The sequence below is a fragment of the Polypterus senegalus genome, chromosome 13 (assembly GCF_016835505.1).
Source record: "Polypterus senegalus isolate Bchr_013 chromosome 13, ASM1683550v1, whole genome shotgun sequence".
Lineage (NCBI taxonomy): Eukaryota > Metazoa > Chordata > Cladistia > Polypteriformes > Polypteridae > Polypterus > Polypterus senegalus.
This window is the reverse complement of record NC_053166.1, coordinates 122890341-122905953: the sequence shown is the minus strand read 5'-3', so window position 1 is coordinate 122905953 and position 15613 is coordinate 122890341. Positions and strand designations below refer to the sequence as shown.

General features: G+C 45.2%; 2 protein-coding genes across 2 annotated transcripts in view; one reads left to right on the top strand and one right to left on the bottom strand.

Moving 5' to 3' along the window:
- The window catches only part of LOC120543338 (trinucleotide repeat-containing gene 6A protein-like), a 56359-nt gene extending 52953 nt beyond the window's left edge, over positions 1-3406 (top strand). The window contains exons 17-25 of the mRNA XM_039776375.1: positions 135-330; positions 606-740; positions 824-985; positions 1106-1246; positions 1324-1431; positions 1521-1736; positions 1979-2049; positions 2124-2263; positions 2340-3406. Of these exons, the coding sequence (XP_039632309.1) occupies positions 135-330; positions 606-740; positions 824-985; positions 1106-1246; positions 1324-1431; positions 1521-1736; positions 1979-2049; positions 2124-2263; positions 2340-2697 (1527 nt within the window). The 3' untranslated portion in view covers positions 2698-3406. The remainder of the gene's footprint in view (positions 1-134; positions 331-605; positions 741-823; positions 986-1105; positions 1247-1323; positions 1432-1520; positions 1737-1978; positions 2050-2123; positions 2264-2339) is intronic.
- Positions 3407-3963: 557 nt separating this feature from the next.
- si:ch211-14k19.8 (mucin-4) lies at positions 3964-14059 on the bottom strand. Its single transcript, XM_039774695.1, has 9 exons — positions 13969-14059; positions 11494-13692; positions 11294-11409; positions 9395-9453; positions 9139-9308; positions 8827-8989; positions 6367-6558; positions 5570-5759; positions 3964-4066 (listed from the first exon to the last, which is right to left on the bottom strand). The coding sequence occupies exons 1-9, from the start codon at positions 14003-14005 to the stop codon at positions 3998-4000; spliced, it is 3195 nt and encodes a 1064-aa protein (XP_039630629.1). The 5' UTR covers positions 14006-14059; the 3' UTR covers positions 3964-3997.
- Positions 14060-15613: the final 1554 nt, after the last annotated feature.

Genomic DNA, 15613 nt, shown 5'->3' with positions numbered 1-15613 from the left:
TCGTTTATTGGCATTTGTGATATTATGCAGAAAGTCATATACCACTGTGTCTAGTTAAAATTATGTAGACGTGTTTCACAGCAACCTTTTGTTTTTGTCATAGCATAGCTAACAAGTATCTGCTCCTTTCCAAGGGTCGTTCACTCAACATGCCGCAGCAAATGATGCAAGCTCCACGCTCACTGGATGCTACCCTGATGAAGCAAGCATCGATGCCACAGCTTCATCAACCTTCCATGAAATCTTTCCTAGAAAACCTAATGCCACATAACACCCCCGAGCTGCAAAAGGAGCTGCCAGCACATGGTTCATTCAGCAGCTTTCCTCTTGGTGAGTCTCAAGGCCCTGTTGTCCCAAGACACAGGTTTTGCACAAAAGGAAGTGGACACAAATTAACACTGAAGGATAAATTGTCATTGGTTTTGTCCAAGGATGAAGATGTGTACAATATTAAATATGAGATAAATAATGTAATTAATCAATATTTTAATATGCTTGTATGCAGTTAATGTGAAACTTTTGAGGCCATTTTAAATGGAGGTAATTATTTTGAGAAATATTTTTTTCTTTTCAAAATTTCACTGTAATAGATCTTCTTTTTCTAGGCTTGAATTCAAACTTGAATGTAAATAATCTGGACATTGGCAGTATTAAAGAGCCTCAGTCCCGGCTCAAAAAGTGGACTGCCCTGGATAACATGCCAGTGACCTCGTCACTTGATCAGAACTCCAGCAAACCTGGTAGGTGCTCAGATAGCATAAGGATGCTTGTGAAGTGAATATGCATGTAGCTTTCTCTGTCTAATATGTCTATTGTTTTATAGGTGCTATTTCAACCGGACTTCGACTTGACGAGTCTCCTTTTGGTCCATATGACTTTATCAACCGAAGCAACTCTCCGGTTAGCTCTCCAGGATCTGTTGGGGACAGCTGGGCTGGACGTGCCAAATCACCAAATGGCTCTACCAATGTCAACTGGCCTCCAGGTAGAGGAGGGTGTTGAACTCATATAGATAGTTGCTAGGCTGGTATGAAGTCAATTTTGTCACTTTTCATCAATTTCCTTTCTCTCCACCCCCCTACCCAAAAAAAAAAACCTGCTGTAGAATTTCGTCCTGGTGAGCCATGGAAAGGGTATCCAAACATTGACCCTGAAACTGACCCTTACGTCACTCCTGGCAGTGTGATAAATAATCTTTCCATTAATACTGTTCGGGATGTGGAGCACCTCAGGGACAGAAGTAACGGTGGGTAATGTTTGCGTTTAGACATAGCTACATCCTTTCCTAGAATTAATACTGATACGCAGTTTCTTGTACACTAGGGTCAACCTCATCTCTGAACACCTCGCTGCCTTCAACTAGTGCCTGGTCATCCATTCGTGCCTCCAACTTCAGTGGTTCTCTCAGCTGTACAGCACAAAGCACTTCGGGTGAGAGCAGATTATTCTGATAAGATCATCTGACCTTTCTGTTAGTTTTAGTAGAAAAACCTGAACCTTATTGTCTCATTTTTCTGCAGCCAGAAACAGTGATTCCAAGTCTACGTGGTCTCCTGGCCCTGTAACTAACACTTCTTTGGCTCACGAGCTATGGAAGGTCCCTCTGCCTCCTAAAAATATCACAGCTCCGTCCCGCCCTCCACCTGGACTCACAGGTCAAAAGCCTCCATCATCCTGGGAGAGTAGCTCACTCCGCCTTGGAGGATGGGGTACATTGGACTCAAGATACAACTCTGGTAATATTCCAATTTCAGACTCCCATTTGCTGTGAAGTAATGCTGACCAATAAGACAAAAGTAACCTCAAAGTTCAACATTTTGTTTACAAATTCATTAGGATGTCCTAGGAAATGTTTGGTTTGTACTCCATGCATTGTCTGCTGTGTTGCCTAATATTCAAGCATATTAGCGAGCCTACATCTGTCACAGTTTCTCTCTGCATTTGAGGTTTACCTTCTGTGATGTCTATTGCTCCACAGGATCCACATGGGGTGAGAATGGCTCAGGGAGAACAACAAATTGGCTCGTTCTAAAGAATCTCACACCTCAGGTAAGTATGCTCTCCAAGCCCACAGCCTTCACATACAGTCGTTGTTATTTCATATCTACTTTTCCCTTCCACAGATTGACGGCTCCACTCTGCGAACGCTGTGCATGCAGCATGGACCACTGATCACATTCCATCTGAATCTGCCCCATGGTAATGCGTTAGTCCGCTATAGCTCCAAAGAGGAGGCGGCCAAGGCACAGAAATCTCTGCACATGTGAGTGGTGTTGTCCAGGGTCCTACTGTGTGATGTGTTTCATTCATTATATTACTAACCATTACTTTTTCCACAGGTGTGTTTTAGGGAACACTACAATTCTTGCTGAATTTGCCAGTGAAGAGGAGATCAACCGATTTTTTGCACAAGGTCAGTCCATGACACCCTCTCCTGCGTGGCAGAACCGCATGGGGTCAGTGGATGGTTCGCACTCCTTCTCCAATCGCAATGACCTGAATCACTGGAATGGTGCTGGGTTGGCGGGAGCAGGGAGCATGGATCTCCATGGCACCTCTCTCTGGGCCACCCCAAGCTATTCTACAAACCTGTGGGGTGCGCCAGGCAATACTGACACAAGGGTTCTTGGCAGCCCTTCGCCCATCAATGCGTTCCTCCCTGTTGACCACCTGGCCGGAGGTGCAGAATCCATGTAACCTTTCACCTTTTGACTTAAGCGATGAACAGTGACCTCATGTTGTGGTGGTTAACAGAAAAGCACTAGTTTGGACTGTGGCTTACAAAATGGGGTCACCTGTGGAAACCAGTTACCTTTCCTGCACATTTTCCACTTTGTTTTTGCCCAAAACATATCAGTTTGAATACTTGAATCATGCAGGCCAATGTTATAATGTGAACGTATCTCTTCCAGCGCTGCTCGTTTCCGGCTTGTGTCCGGCTTTCACGAGCCTGTCTGTCCTCATCTACTTTGTGTTTGTTTGCTGATCATGTTTCTCGTCTTTGCACTGCAATCCGCAATACCGGGGGGCAGCTGCCCCAGTGCCACGTTGCCACGTGCACTCTACTATGCCTTGATGTATGCCCACTATGATGTGGTGCTGCAGTTCCAGAACCACATAGAAATGCCGAAAGGCGATCATGTGCTTTGAGAAACAATCCACCCGAGTATTGCACCACTCTTGTGTTTTGAAATGAAAGAGTTTGGCACCACAGTGCTACAACGTACTGTACATGTGTGCCCATAACTTGCGAGCCCACCTGCATGGCAGGAGGGAACAGCACTTTCAATAGGCTTTAGATTTTGTTTTGGGGGTGCTCACATTGTGTGTGCCTCTTGTTTACAGACTTTTTTGAAAAAAAAAAAAATGTTTACTCTTCCAACGTTTTAAACAAAAAAAAAAAAAAGTTAATAATAATGGTGAAAGAAAAGGAGGCTGAAGCAGGCGCTTCACATCTCTGGGAATACTGAACAGTGTTTGGCCACGTTCACAGCTTTTCTTCCCCCTTTCCCTCTGAACGTGGCTCTCAGGAATCAATCCAGTTCCCCGGAGAAAGACCTGCTCTGCAATTTCTCTGCCAAATAACCGCTCTCCATCGCGCTTTCCTTCCTTGTAGTAGTTGGTGCCTGTGTTGTTTTGAAGTGGCTACGTGTTTGTGATGTGTCCTGTTTCATTGTTGTACTTTAAAGGAAAAAAAAAGAAAAGCTGAAATTGGTAACTATGCAGACTGTAAGCAGCCCTCAGCTTACAGGATTTCATTGTTTAATGTTAACATGTTTTCACGTGAAATTGTAAGAAGACTAGTCAGGCATGGGTAAAATCCCTGCTGCCGCTCACCTTGCTTCTCTCCGTCTGTCTGAGACGCAGTGGCTTTTAACTGTTTACAAATAGAATGTGATTGTAAAGTTGTACAGAATACAATAAACCCTCATGTGGCTGCTCGCCTGCCTCTTCTTTTCTGTTGGCCGTCACTGGGTGTGCTGGGGTGTTGGTGGTTTCAGACTGTTAAACTCTTCACAATGTTCACCAATTCAATATCTTCACAGCCATTGCAGTTTCCATGTGCCTAAAATGAAAAGATCAATATTAGACCTTGTACACTGTGTGATGTTTAGCTTAAGTGGTCACACTTGCATGGCTTGTTGGTGCAGTACTGCCTAAGCAGAAGCTAGCTCCATTTAAAGTTAAGGTCTGCCATGTTGGTGGTATGTGGGCTTCATGCTTAGCATGTGTTTCATTAAAGGATATCTTCACAGTGTATGCCAAGTGAGGTAAAAGTGAAGGAGAATGCAGTGCCACTTTAGGAGTAGTTTATGATCTGCACATTTTGGTTTTACATTCTTTTTTTATTCTCAGATGTGTAATACAAAGTGAGTGATGAATAAAGCTGTAAGAGCAGTGCACTTGGTTTGTTGATGGTTAAGTTTTTTTATTTACTTAAGCAGAAGGAAGTGCTTGATGTCGTCACCAGTTCAATGGAATCGGCTTTGAGAAGGAAAAATTATGGGGACACTAAGATGTAATGCAGTATGTTTTCTTGGAGAAAAGATGAATATGAGACTGAAGTACAGAATGTCAGCTCTTTCTTCTGGGCAGTGTTTTATCCATAACAAACAATACTTGACAAAATATTTGGTTGCTTAGACCATCAATTCCATCTAAAGCAAAATAAAGTTGAATAAGTATTTGGTCATATACCCTTTACATGCAGTAATTTCCCCAAAGTCTGTAACTGGTCAACATCATCAGACTCTTCTTAATTCCATTTGACATTCTCTGCCATGTTCTTATGGCAGTCTTTCAATTTGGTGCTTTTCTGATTTCACTTTCCCTTTCAGTAGGAGATGTATGTATATTGTCAATTGGTCAGCCTGCACCTACTTTTTATTTGTTTTCATGTGGTAGGGTCCTACAGTGACCCTATTCTCTCCTTTATTTATTTTAGTTTTCAGACCTTAACAGAATGCCCCAAATCTCATACTGTTCTGTCAGGATATACTGCTACCATAATTCAGTACTTTCCCTTCATTTTACATCTGTAGCTACAGGCACTTGGAACAGGAAGGTTAAAAACTTACACATTTATTAATGCATATAATAAAATACAATATAAGTGTTGGCTAAATAATTTTAATACAACCTGGGTAATCTGTTATCTTGCTTTTAAGGTATTGGGTGACTTTCTATCTTGGTGTGTTGATTGGCTTCTAGTTCAGTGTGGTCTGGCATGACCCTTGGGTGAATACCATGGCCTGTTTGAATGTGGCAGCCAAGAGAGATGGTCTTTTGAGGATGGAAAGTGGCAGTGGATGCATTTTTTAAAGTGTTCTGGTCTATGTTAAACATTGCCCCAAAATAAAAGCTGACATTCTGCACTTCAGTCTCAAATTCATCTTCTACAGATATCTACTACATATTTTATGAATGTATTACACAAATCAACCCGCATTATACCAACACATTATATACAGCACTTTTCCTTTTCACTGTATGTCGTAATTTGAAGGCTATGAGCCTGTGCCTGACAGCAGTGTGGCACAATGGCCCTCATCATCTTGGTGTTCCCTACCTGGCTTAAGCCTGCCTTCCTCCCTTGGCCTTCAGTGATGCTTTTCAGACTGCTGTCCTCTGCTGGTAGCTGCACCTTGTCCTCCATGCTGCTGAAAACTGGATTTTCCAGAGTGCCAATGTAGTCTGACAGCCATGATTGTGCACAGAAGTGATCCGAGAGATCATCAAATTGGCTGAAACGGAGGTAACTGGGAATGAAAAAGCAGAAGATGGGTTTGTGCTGTTGAATATTACGGTATGTACCTGTCTGCCTCTCACTGTACTCCGATTTACAGGACTATTGTCATGAAGACAAGAGTACAGTAAGAAGCTTACTTGCATGTGCTAATGCATGCAGCACACCACCATGATTACTGAGTAGAACTGCTTGACCTCAAAATGGTTGTCCTTGCCTGAAAAATCTCAGAACTCGTTTGTCACAACTCGGCAGCATAACAAAGCATAGTAATGCCTACGTACTCAGCAATCAGACTTGGCAATGTTCTCAAAATACCGTTTGTTGTGTGTTTAAACCTCAGTGGTTTGGGTGTATCAAAATTCATTTTTGTTAATTAATAAAACAGAAGATGGACAGGTCCTAAACAGGGCAGTGAATCCACTCCATACCCACACCCAGTAATGCTGATTGGAATGCGCACTCGCTGGTGTGGCGTGGAAGAGGTGGTCACTGATGCTCGCCTGCTTATGTCCACTTCTCAAACAGGAAGAAGACAGTTGGGCTACTGGTCTCCTAACATCGGCTGTAGAAACTCATAGTTGCTCAGTTTAGTATCTGGTTTGGATTCGAGGAATTACCTGCTCCTTGTCTGGTCCACCTTGCTTCTCTGCAGCAACTCTCTGACTTTTCTTATGATCAGACAGGTAATGGTGGCCATGATGGCTGCAAGCCCAAGGAGCCCCACTACAGACATGGCTGTCAAGTCCTGCTGTGTCATTCTGTGGTCACAGTGTGCACCTGTGAACCAGTAATCGTCTCCAACTGGGCACCTGCAACACATTCACATTGACCTTATTTTATTGTTTACTAGCTGTCCCCCACGGCTCCGCCCACATAGTAGTGAAACAGGACAAACTTTAATTAATTAAAAAAAAGAAAAGGACAAAAAAATTGATAAAAATATAGTTCCAGCCAAGAGGAAGGTAGGTACCCTCCAACGTCAAATGTTGGCACTGTAGCTGATCGTGTTCGGCTGTGACGGGAGAGTGTCCCCCACGTGGGGGTAAAGGATACGGCTGTGATATCTCAGGCAATCCGCAGCTACACTCTTAAACACACAAAACTCTGATCTCTCTCTGCAAGATGTCAAATGTTACTCCCTAACAATCTGTAGATGGTAGTGTCAGTTGAACAAACGGGTAGCGCTAGCTAAGCGGAGGCAAGGTACGCTCCAACATGTGGCGAGAGGTAGACCGACTCGAACGGAGGCTTGTGCGTGAGTGAGGAGGACCGTGCAGCATCTTTCTTGGATTCGCGCAAATAAATCGGTACTGCAAGCGAACTACGATACATAACGAAATGAGAGAAGTCGCAAATCAACTGGAATGTTCAAGCAAATTATAGAAAAATACCTGATCTAAATCCGTTAAGTACTTCTCTTGTGAAAACCAGACAGACATTGGATTTTATATAGATAGATAGATAGATATATACACACACACATACTCGCGTTTAAGTTCTCCCGTGGATATGTTGGGGCTTGATTTTACTGTATAATTTCCAGTCTTTTATAGTGTTAGTCGTATAAGTTGAATGTGGAAAACTCACGTTATTGGTACAAGGGATTATGATCTGCTAACGCCCACCTGAGAGAGTAACCACGGGGCACACGGCCTTTATTTCTATGTATTGGGCCTACTGTACATGACCACATGATAATACCTGAACTATTCTGAAGCAACGTTTGCACCATTTTGTGTTTTTTCTATCTCACACCCTCATACATCTTTATCGTAAGAGCATCCCTTATCTACGATGGAGCGTTCAATCAAAAGAAAATATGAAGCTGGTTTTAAATTAAAAGTCATTGAAGTGGTGCAAGAAATTGGTAACTGCGCTGTTGTAACAAAATTTGCGGTGTCTGAGAAACTGATGCGAGATTGGAGGAGACAAGAAGATGTAAAAAGTGTGTCGCATTTTTGAACAGGTGTATAAGTCGGGTCGGATTTTATAGTCGATTTTTCAGGTTCCAAGACCCGACTTCAATGAGAGTATATATGGTATGTATATATAGATAGGTGTGTGTGTGAGAGAGAGAGACACGTGTTTCTTTTGCAATTTTGATGTTCTGGTCATTTAAACAAGTTCTTATTAGTTAGTTCATGAGTGAATGTTATGAAGAAGTAGCTGCTTCCCTTTAACTTTCAGTGTCATTTGCACCCATGTCTGCACCACTGATCACTAATTGTCCATATTTGATTACAATTAAGGGAGTAAATTCCACAAGAAAAGGTGAATTAAAAAAGAATGTGGTAAAAAAAATGCAAATGTCTGAATTTGGTTTACACATTTCTGAATGCAAAATAACAGAAGAAAAAGAATATTTAAACCTTTTGATTATTTAGATGGGTGGTGCAGTGGTAGTGTTGTTGCCTCGCAGTTAGGAGACCCGGGTTCGCGTCCCCGGGTCCTCCCTGCGTGGAGTTTGCATGTTTCCCCCCACCGTGTCTGTCGTTTTCCTTCCACAGTCCAGGCATGCAGGTTAGGTGCATTGGCGATTCTAAATTGTCCCGTGTGTGTGTGTGTGTGTGTGTGTATGTATGCGTGTATGCGCCCTGCCAGGGTTTGTTTCCTGCCTTGCGCCCTGTGTTGGCTGGGATTGGCTCCAGCAGACCCCCGTGACCCTGTAGTTAGGATATAGTGGGTCAGAGAATGGATGGATGGATTATTTAGAAGTAAGAATGACTCGTTTATTTGGGAAACTAGAACAGCTACAGTGCTAACCCAGGGCTGAGGTCTGCAAAATCAGAATAATGCCAACCATCTTGACAGAGAGAGGAGGAGAGATTAGGAGCACACACTGATACAGCACATCACCGCCCCCACCACCCGCCAGACCAACTCAGGATCCAGATTAGGACCCGAGTGCAGCTATGCAACGGGCGATACCTCAGCACCACATTAGAAAATGATCTGAAACTGCTAGTGTGGGAAATCATCTCAACTTGTTTCGGACGTGGCTGTGCTCTTGTGCACTAAGCTTTAGGACGTGAGGTGACATTCAGGGGGTTTGCTTCCACGCTTGTGCGGCTACTCACTGGCATGCTGGCTGCTGGCCCTGCCGGTGAATGCAGATGCCTCCATTTTTGCAGTAGCTCCTGTAGCACAGGGAGGTGCAGCGCGTGGTGCCCTGTTTGTCCTGAATACAATAAAACCCAGGCTGGCACTGGAATACTGTGGCACAGAGGTCCAGTAGGCTGTCTGCAGATGGAGAGACCAAGGGAGGGGAAAAATCGCATCAATCAGGAAAGCCAGGCCTGAATAAACAGACCACCGCCCCAGCAGGAAGAAGAGCCCCCGCTGCTGTCTGACCCCAAAGCCGAGCAGCCTGGTCCCAAATGAGTACTTACGGGAAATGGCGGCGCGCACGACTCTGAGCCCATGAACGCTCAGTCCCCGGTCGATGGCAGCCTGTAGGCCTGTTGCATCCAGCAGTGTGTCCAGAGAGCCCAGCCATGGCAGGAGCTGCTGAGTCTGACAGGCCAGTGAACAGCGGAGGAGCCCCGCCGAGTCGTTGACGCTGTAGCAACACATACCAGGAGGGCGTCAGTGTGGGGCGGGCGAGACGGCGACTGTTAAGGGAGGGCGTAAGAGTGACAATCGTACCTGAGTCCTGAAATCTCAACCTTCTGGAATCCAGGAATCCTCTTGTAATAAGGATCCACCTAGAAAGGAAGAACAAGATGGAGTTACCGAGTTTACCAGGAATCAGAATGATTAATAGTAAGTAACACTAAAAGGTGAAGACAGATTTCGACAGATACGTTAAAAATAAAACTAGAAAGTAGCCGATGCTGGGAGTATTTTTACCTTTGCTATGACACAATCTCTGGTAGTCACATGATTAGCTGTGCCAGTGCAGAGGCTTCTCATCTGTTCTGGTTAGGCTGGCATCACACTACACGACTTTGAGTTAAGGAGTCTTAACACCGCTGCTGCCAATCGTGTTCTTGTGGGGAGGTCCCACTACAAGTGTGAGATCAGGGATAACGGGACTCCCTCCTGACTTTTCTGTAATTTCAAATCTCCTGTTGGGCTATAAAAGTGTCACAGGATTGACATATTTTGGTACCCACTCAGTGTGGACCATCTTTTGTCTCCACTCTGTCATGGTGTTGAGCAGGGGGAGCAGCTTGTAGTAAAAGAAATCTGTGATGGAAAGTGGAAACAGAGGGAGGTGTCCAACAGGGGGAGCAGCATGTAGTGAAAGAAATTTACAATTAAAAGTGGAAACAGAGGGAGGTGTCCAACAGGGGGAGCAGCATGCAGTGAAAGAAATCTGTGATGGAAAGTGGAAACAGAGGGAGGTGTCCAACAGGGGGAGCAGCATGTAGTGAAAGAAATCTACACTGGAAAGTGGAAACAAAGGGAGGTGTCCAAAAGGAGGAGCAGCATGCAGTGAAAGAAATCTACACTGGAAAGTGGAAACAAAGGGAGGTGTCCAAAAGGGGGAGCAGCATGTAGTGAAAGAAATCTGTGATGGAAAGTGGAAACAGAGGGAGGTGTCCAACAGGGGGAGCAGCATGTAGTGAAAGAAATCTACACTGGAAAGTGGAAACAGAGGGAGGTGTCCAACAGGGGGAGCAGCATGCAGTGAAAGAAATCTGTGATGGAAAGTAGAACCAGAGGGAGGTGTCCAGCAGGGGGAGCAGCATGCAATTTAAGAAACTTAACTGGCAGAGTGGAAAGCACAGCAAGTTATCCTGCTGGGGAGTATCAAGAAGAGGGGCGAGCAAGAAGCCAAAAAAGTAGTCCAGCAGTGAAGAGAGAAGCACAGGGAGAATTCCAAAATGGTATGCGGCAAGCTGAGGGAGGTGTCAAGCAGGAGATCAGAAACAATAACTTGCAGATGAAGGTGTCCAGCAAGATGAGAAACAAGCACAGGACAAACTCCACCTGCAAAGTAGGTGTGCAGCAAGATGACAAGCAGAAGAGGAATCCCTCATGGGGTTTGTTCATCAGAGACAGCAACATGCAGAGCAAGGTTTTCAGTAGAGGAAAGGGTGTTTGGAGTCAAAAAAAGGTATCTACTAGCAATGGACAAGTAGAAGATGCCATCAAATAGGGGGAGCTGCCAACAGAACACATCCTGCTACAGAGAGCTGGCCCGAGGCTTAAGCAAACTAAGATGCTGCATAAAGCCCTGCATCTGTTCAGACTGTCACAGAGAATTGGTAAGATTGGGAATAGAAAGCTGATAAATGACAAGTAACCAGTCTATGGTGCTGAATTTAGGCACCCCCTGCTCTGAAATCATGCTAATCCCTCTATGGGGGACAAAAGTCTTGATTGTGTTAATTTCACCAGGGGGGACAAATGTACTCTTTGACTGCAGTCTACATTCCCATCCAACAATAAAAGAGCCACAGGACCAACATGCAAGGGTGATTATTTGGAGTGGGATGTCCATCTAGAGATGATGAAGGAAGACACATACCCCACTGTTTCACCCATCTCAGTCTGTGATGACCTCCCACCTGAATTAACTCCACTAGATGTTCTTACCTTTATGTGAAAGTCTGCCAAAAAGTCTGCGAAGGTCATCGAATCGGGGTGGTGTAGGTCTGGATGGAGGCCCTGAGTGTCTAATATAAGCCAAGAAGGTACAGTGATTGTGTCACCTGTGGAGAGTAAAGTCCAGTTAACCAGTGCCATGTGGTCACCCCTGTGGGGAGCACAGAACTGGAGGGTTTTAAGAAGCTAACCTTGGATGCTGGGCACCTCATCTTCCACGATAAGGACTTGGGCATCTGGCCTGGATGTGCTTAGCTCTCCTGCTGGTATGTTGTGCCCTCCAGGAGCAGGATCATTTAGTGGCCACCTTCTTGTGTCTTCTTGAGACTGGGGGTCAGACTGGTGCTTCTTCATACTTCCAGAAACACTTGCACCACTCATTTGTATGCCATCCTTTAAGCCAAGGGTAGTTGATGAAGGTGAGGTCAAGACCCCTCCATGGACAACTTGGCTATTGTTCCATAAACTGGCATCCTGTTGGGACACTAACAAATCCAGCCCACCAGTTGAAGATTGAGACATCACTATTTTTTGTATGTCCAGGGCTGTGGATGGAGATGGATTATGAGTGGTCAGGAAAAAATTGGGAGAAAGTGGGCTCTCTGTGGTCATTCGGACAGGTGGCATTGGGCCTCTGGTGCTCTCAGACAAGGCATCTTTGGGATGAAGCGTCTCTGTGTTCAACATTTGTGGTGGCCTGGCAGGCTCCGTTAATGTCCAGTTGCCTTCTGACAGAATGTCCCCAGATGGTGGGGTACTTGTTGTCACTTTTACCGATGGTACTGACCCACTGTCACTCTCTGATGGCATTGGGGACGTCTTTGGTGTGTCTGTACTCAATATATATAGCTGGGCAGACTCAGTTTGTCCACTGATGACCTTGGACAGCTTCTTCAACTGTGGAGTGTCTGTGGTTAGCACATATGGCCTGTGAGATTCTTCTGGCCCATTGGTGGCCCTTGGCGGGGTCTTCCTAGGTCTTGATATTTCTGTGGTCAATACAGGTGGTCCAGCAGACCCTGTTGGCTTGTTAATGTCTTCCAACAGCTGTGGGCTTTCAGTGGTCAGCATATATGGCCTGAGAGTCTCTGATGATCCAAGATTGCCAATTGCCAATTTATTTCCATGCTGTAAGGTGTCTGTGGTCAGCAGATGTGGTCTGGTTGTCTCTTCTGGCTTGGTGGTGTCTTCTGACAGCACATCCCTGACAAATATTCTTGGCTCTGTGATGCCCTCAGAGAACCATTCCTTGGACTTTGAGGTCTCTGTGGTCATTATATGTGAGCTAACAGATTTACTGATTTTCTCTGGCAGCTCATTTCTTGCTTCTGGGGTTTCTGTGGTCAATATCTGTGTCCCAAGCCACTCTCCTATTCTAGTAATACCTTCGGTCAGCATCTCCACAGCCACTGGGGTCTCTGTGGTTAACACATGTGGTCTAACGGTCTCTGGAAGCTGAGTGGTGTGCTTGGATTGCTCAGCCTTTGGTAGCAGAGTTTCTGTAGTCACTTCATGAAATCTGGGAAAAGCCGACTGTCCAGTGATGGCCTCTGATTGGTCATTTCCAGTCAGGAAGTATGGTCTGTCAGATTGTGTTGGTCCAGTTATGTCCTTCGATCGAGTCTCTGAATGTCTTGGTGTCACTGTAGATATTCCAATGCCCCCTCTTGATCCAGTCATGGACTCTGACACAGTCTCACTGAGACTTGGAGCCTCTGTGGTCACTTCATGTAACCTGGTAAACTCTGTAGACCCCGTAAGTCCCTTTAGTAAAACCTCTATGGGCGTTAAGGCATTACTGGACCCTTCAGGTGATGGAGTAGTGGTCTTGGCCACTTCCGAGTGCTCTGTCCCACCGGGCCATGCCATTTGCCATTTTGGAGGCCCACCTTGCAAAGATATGTTTAAGAGTGGCTGCTCTTTGGTCACAGCCAGGAGCCATAATGACAGAGCTTCGGTCCCCTTAGATGGTCCACCAGCTGATGACAGTCTAGTCTGTCCAGAAGCCCATTTGGGTAGCAATGGATGATTCGTGCTGGATTGTTCTTCTGGGGCGCTGAAACTGTTCACAGGCCCTGCTGAGTGCCACATTATATCCAAGGGATCTTGGCCGTGTGGTACAGACCTGAAAGATGTTGACCACTGAGTGTACATATTGCCATCAGAATTGACCTTATTGGCATGTGTTGCTGACCCGTCAGTGAAAGTGTTTGTTTTTCTCATTACATCAGTTGGTGCTGTCTGATCATGCAAGTACACATCAGTCAAGTCACTTGGAAGGATAGTTTGCTTAGTTTGCTCCCAAGGCCTTTCCGACTTCTGTGCTAGGTTGGTTGTGCCTGTTTGTGGCACCTGGGTGGTTAGCCCCTCTGTCAATGACCACCAGCTCCCTAAAAAATGTAAACAGTTAATCAAGTATTGTGTCCACACACCAACACAAACCTCCACATTCACTTCAGTCTGATGTGGCCATCAATGCCCATGCTGACTAACCAAGGAGATGCCTTCTCCTTCTAGTCCTACCCTAAATTTAGCATGGCAAGGCAGTTTATGTGCTCGCCAGACCGGCCAGGCCTTGTCATTTCACACATGGTCTATTCCTCTTGTAAACCCCATTATCAATCAGCCCCACCACAACAAACCCAGAGAAGCACATGCAACCTCACCTGAGAATAGGAGCAGCAGGCCTGGCACAATCCACATTCTTCGGCCGTCCCGGCCACACTGCACAAACAGGCGCACGCCACTACTTCATGAGGAGATTCCGCCCAGTCCGGGGGCAGGAAATCCTGAGTGTGCCTGTGTGTGTGTGAGTGTGTGAGTGAGTCAGTGTAGGCACACATGCGCACTTCCTGTCATCTCTCACCAGCCACCAGAGAACAGCAGACTGCACTCACTGCGGACCTTTCACCAGGTCACTCGACCCAGGAAGAGACACCAGTGGTACACACTGGACACACAACCCTGGTGTTGAAGCTTTTACCCACTGGCCACACACCACCTCAGTGTTTCTGATCCTCAAAAAGTGAAAAGTCAAGCGTAACAAATAACTGTGTAGGAACTGCTGTGGTGAGGGGCAACTTCTCCTCCTATCCTCTTCCTCCATCTCCTCATCAAGTCTCACCAGCCACCAGAGAACAGCAGTAGTCTGGGGCCATTGCACTCACACTGCGGACCTTTCACCAGGTCACTCGACCCAGGAAGAGACACCAGTGGTACACACTGGACACACAACCCTGGTGTTGAAGCTTTTACCCACTGGCCACACACCACCTCAGTGTTTCTGATCCTCAAAAAGTGAAAAGTCAAGCGTAACAAATAACTGTGTAGGAACTGCTGTGGTGAGGGGCAACTTCTCCTCCTATCCTCTTCCTCCATCTCCTCATAACACACGCAAGTCTCAGTCCCTAATGAGAGAACACAGCGGGGACCAGCGCTGGTCTGATATGGCAGGAAAGACACAAAGTAGTCTGGGGCCATTGCACGTCACTGAGCAGTAAGGAATCCAGACATCACAGACCGAGAGATAGACAGATAGATAGATAGATAGATAAGGCACTGTATAACAGATAGATAGATAGATAGATAGATAGATAGATAGATAGATAGATAGATAGATAGATAGATAGATAGATAGATAGTATAGAAGAGTATATTCTTATAGTTGCTGATTTACATATTCAAAGAGAATCATAAGCATGTATGAAAATGAGCAGTATAACTTAATGCACGTTAGTATAGCAAAGGGTTAAGTCACAAAAAGCCTTGTGCCTGTGTATTTTTTATTTTTCATTGCAAGCTGGAGATCACCAATATTTCATGAGTCAAGGTCAAGTGTGTAGAACGAGGATAACAAGCAGTACACCCCCCAACCCCACCTTCTTCTCCAGGTGGCGAGTGAGGGCCGAGGACTATAGATAATGGTGGCAAGAACTGAATGGAACCAAAGAGGGGAGAAATCCTGCCAGGTGACCTTGATGGATAAGATAAGGTGCTTTATTCATTAGGCTGGGAAATATTGGTGGGACTAGCGAGAGGTAAGACCAAGGCCACGGGAAATTGGAGTCAGATAGGAGTGTTGAATAAACTGGGTGAGGTAAAACGTTAGATAAGAATTGTAATAAAAGATAGATAGATATGTAAGGCTCATTTCATTATAATATGAGACCATAGTACATCAGATTAAGAATAGATAGATGCACATCCTGAAGGCACATTGCCATATTGATAGATAGATAGATAGATATGTAAGGCACATTATAATATAGATAGATAGATAGAAAGATAGATATGTAAGGCACATTATAATAT

Coding starts and splice junctions, on each gene's coding strand:
- si:ch211-14k19.8 (XM_039774695.1), bottom strand. CDS start 14,005: ATGTGGATTGTGCCAGGCCTGCTGCTCCTATTCTCAG. Junction 9,454..11,293: donor TGGCAGACTTTCACATAAAG/GTAAGAACATCT, acceptor CTTCCTTTCTAG/GTGGATCCTTATTACAAGAG. Junction 9,309..9,394: donor GTTGAGATTTCAGGACTCAG/GTACGATTGTCA, acceptor GTGTTGCTACAG/CGTCAACGACTCGGCGGGGC.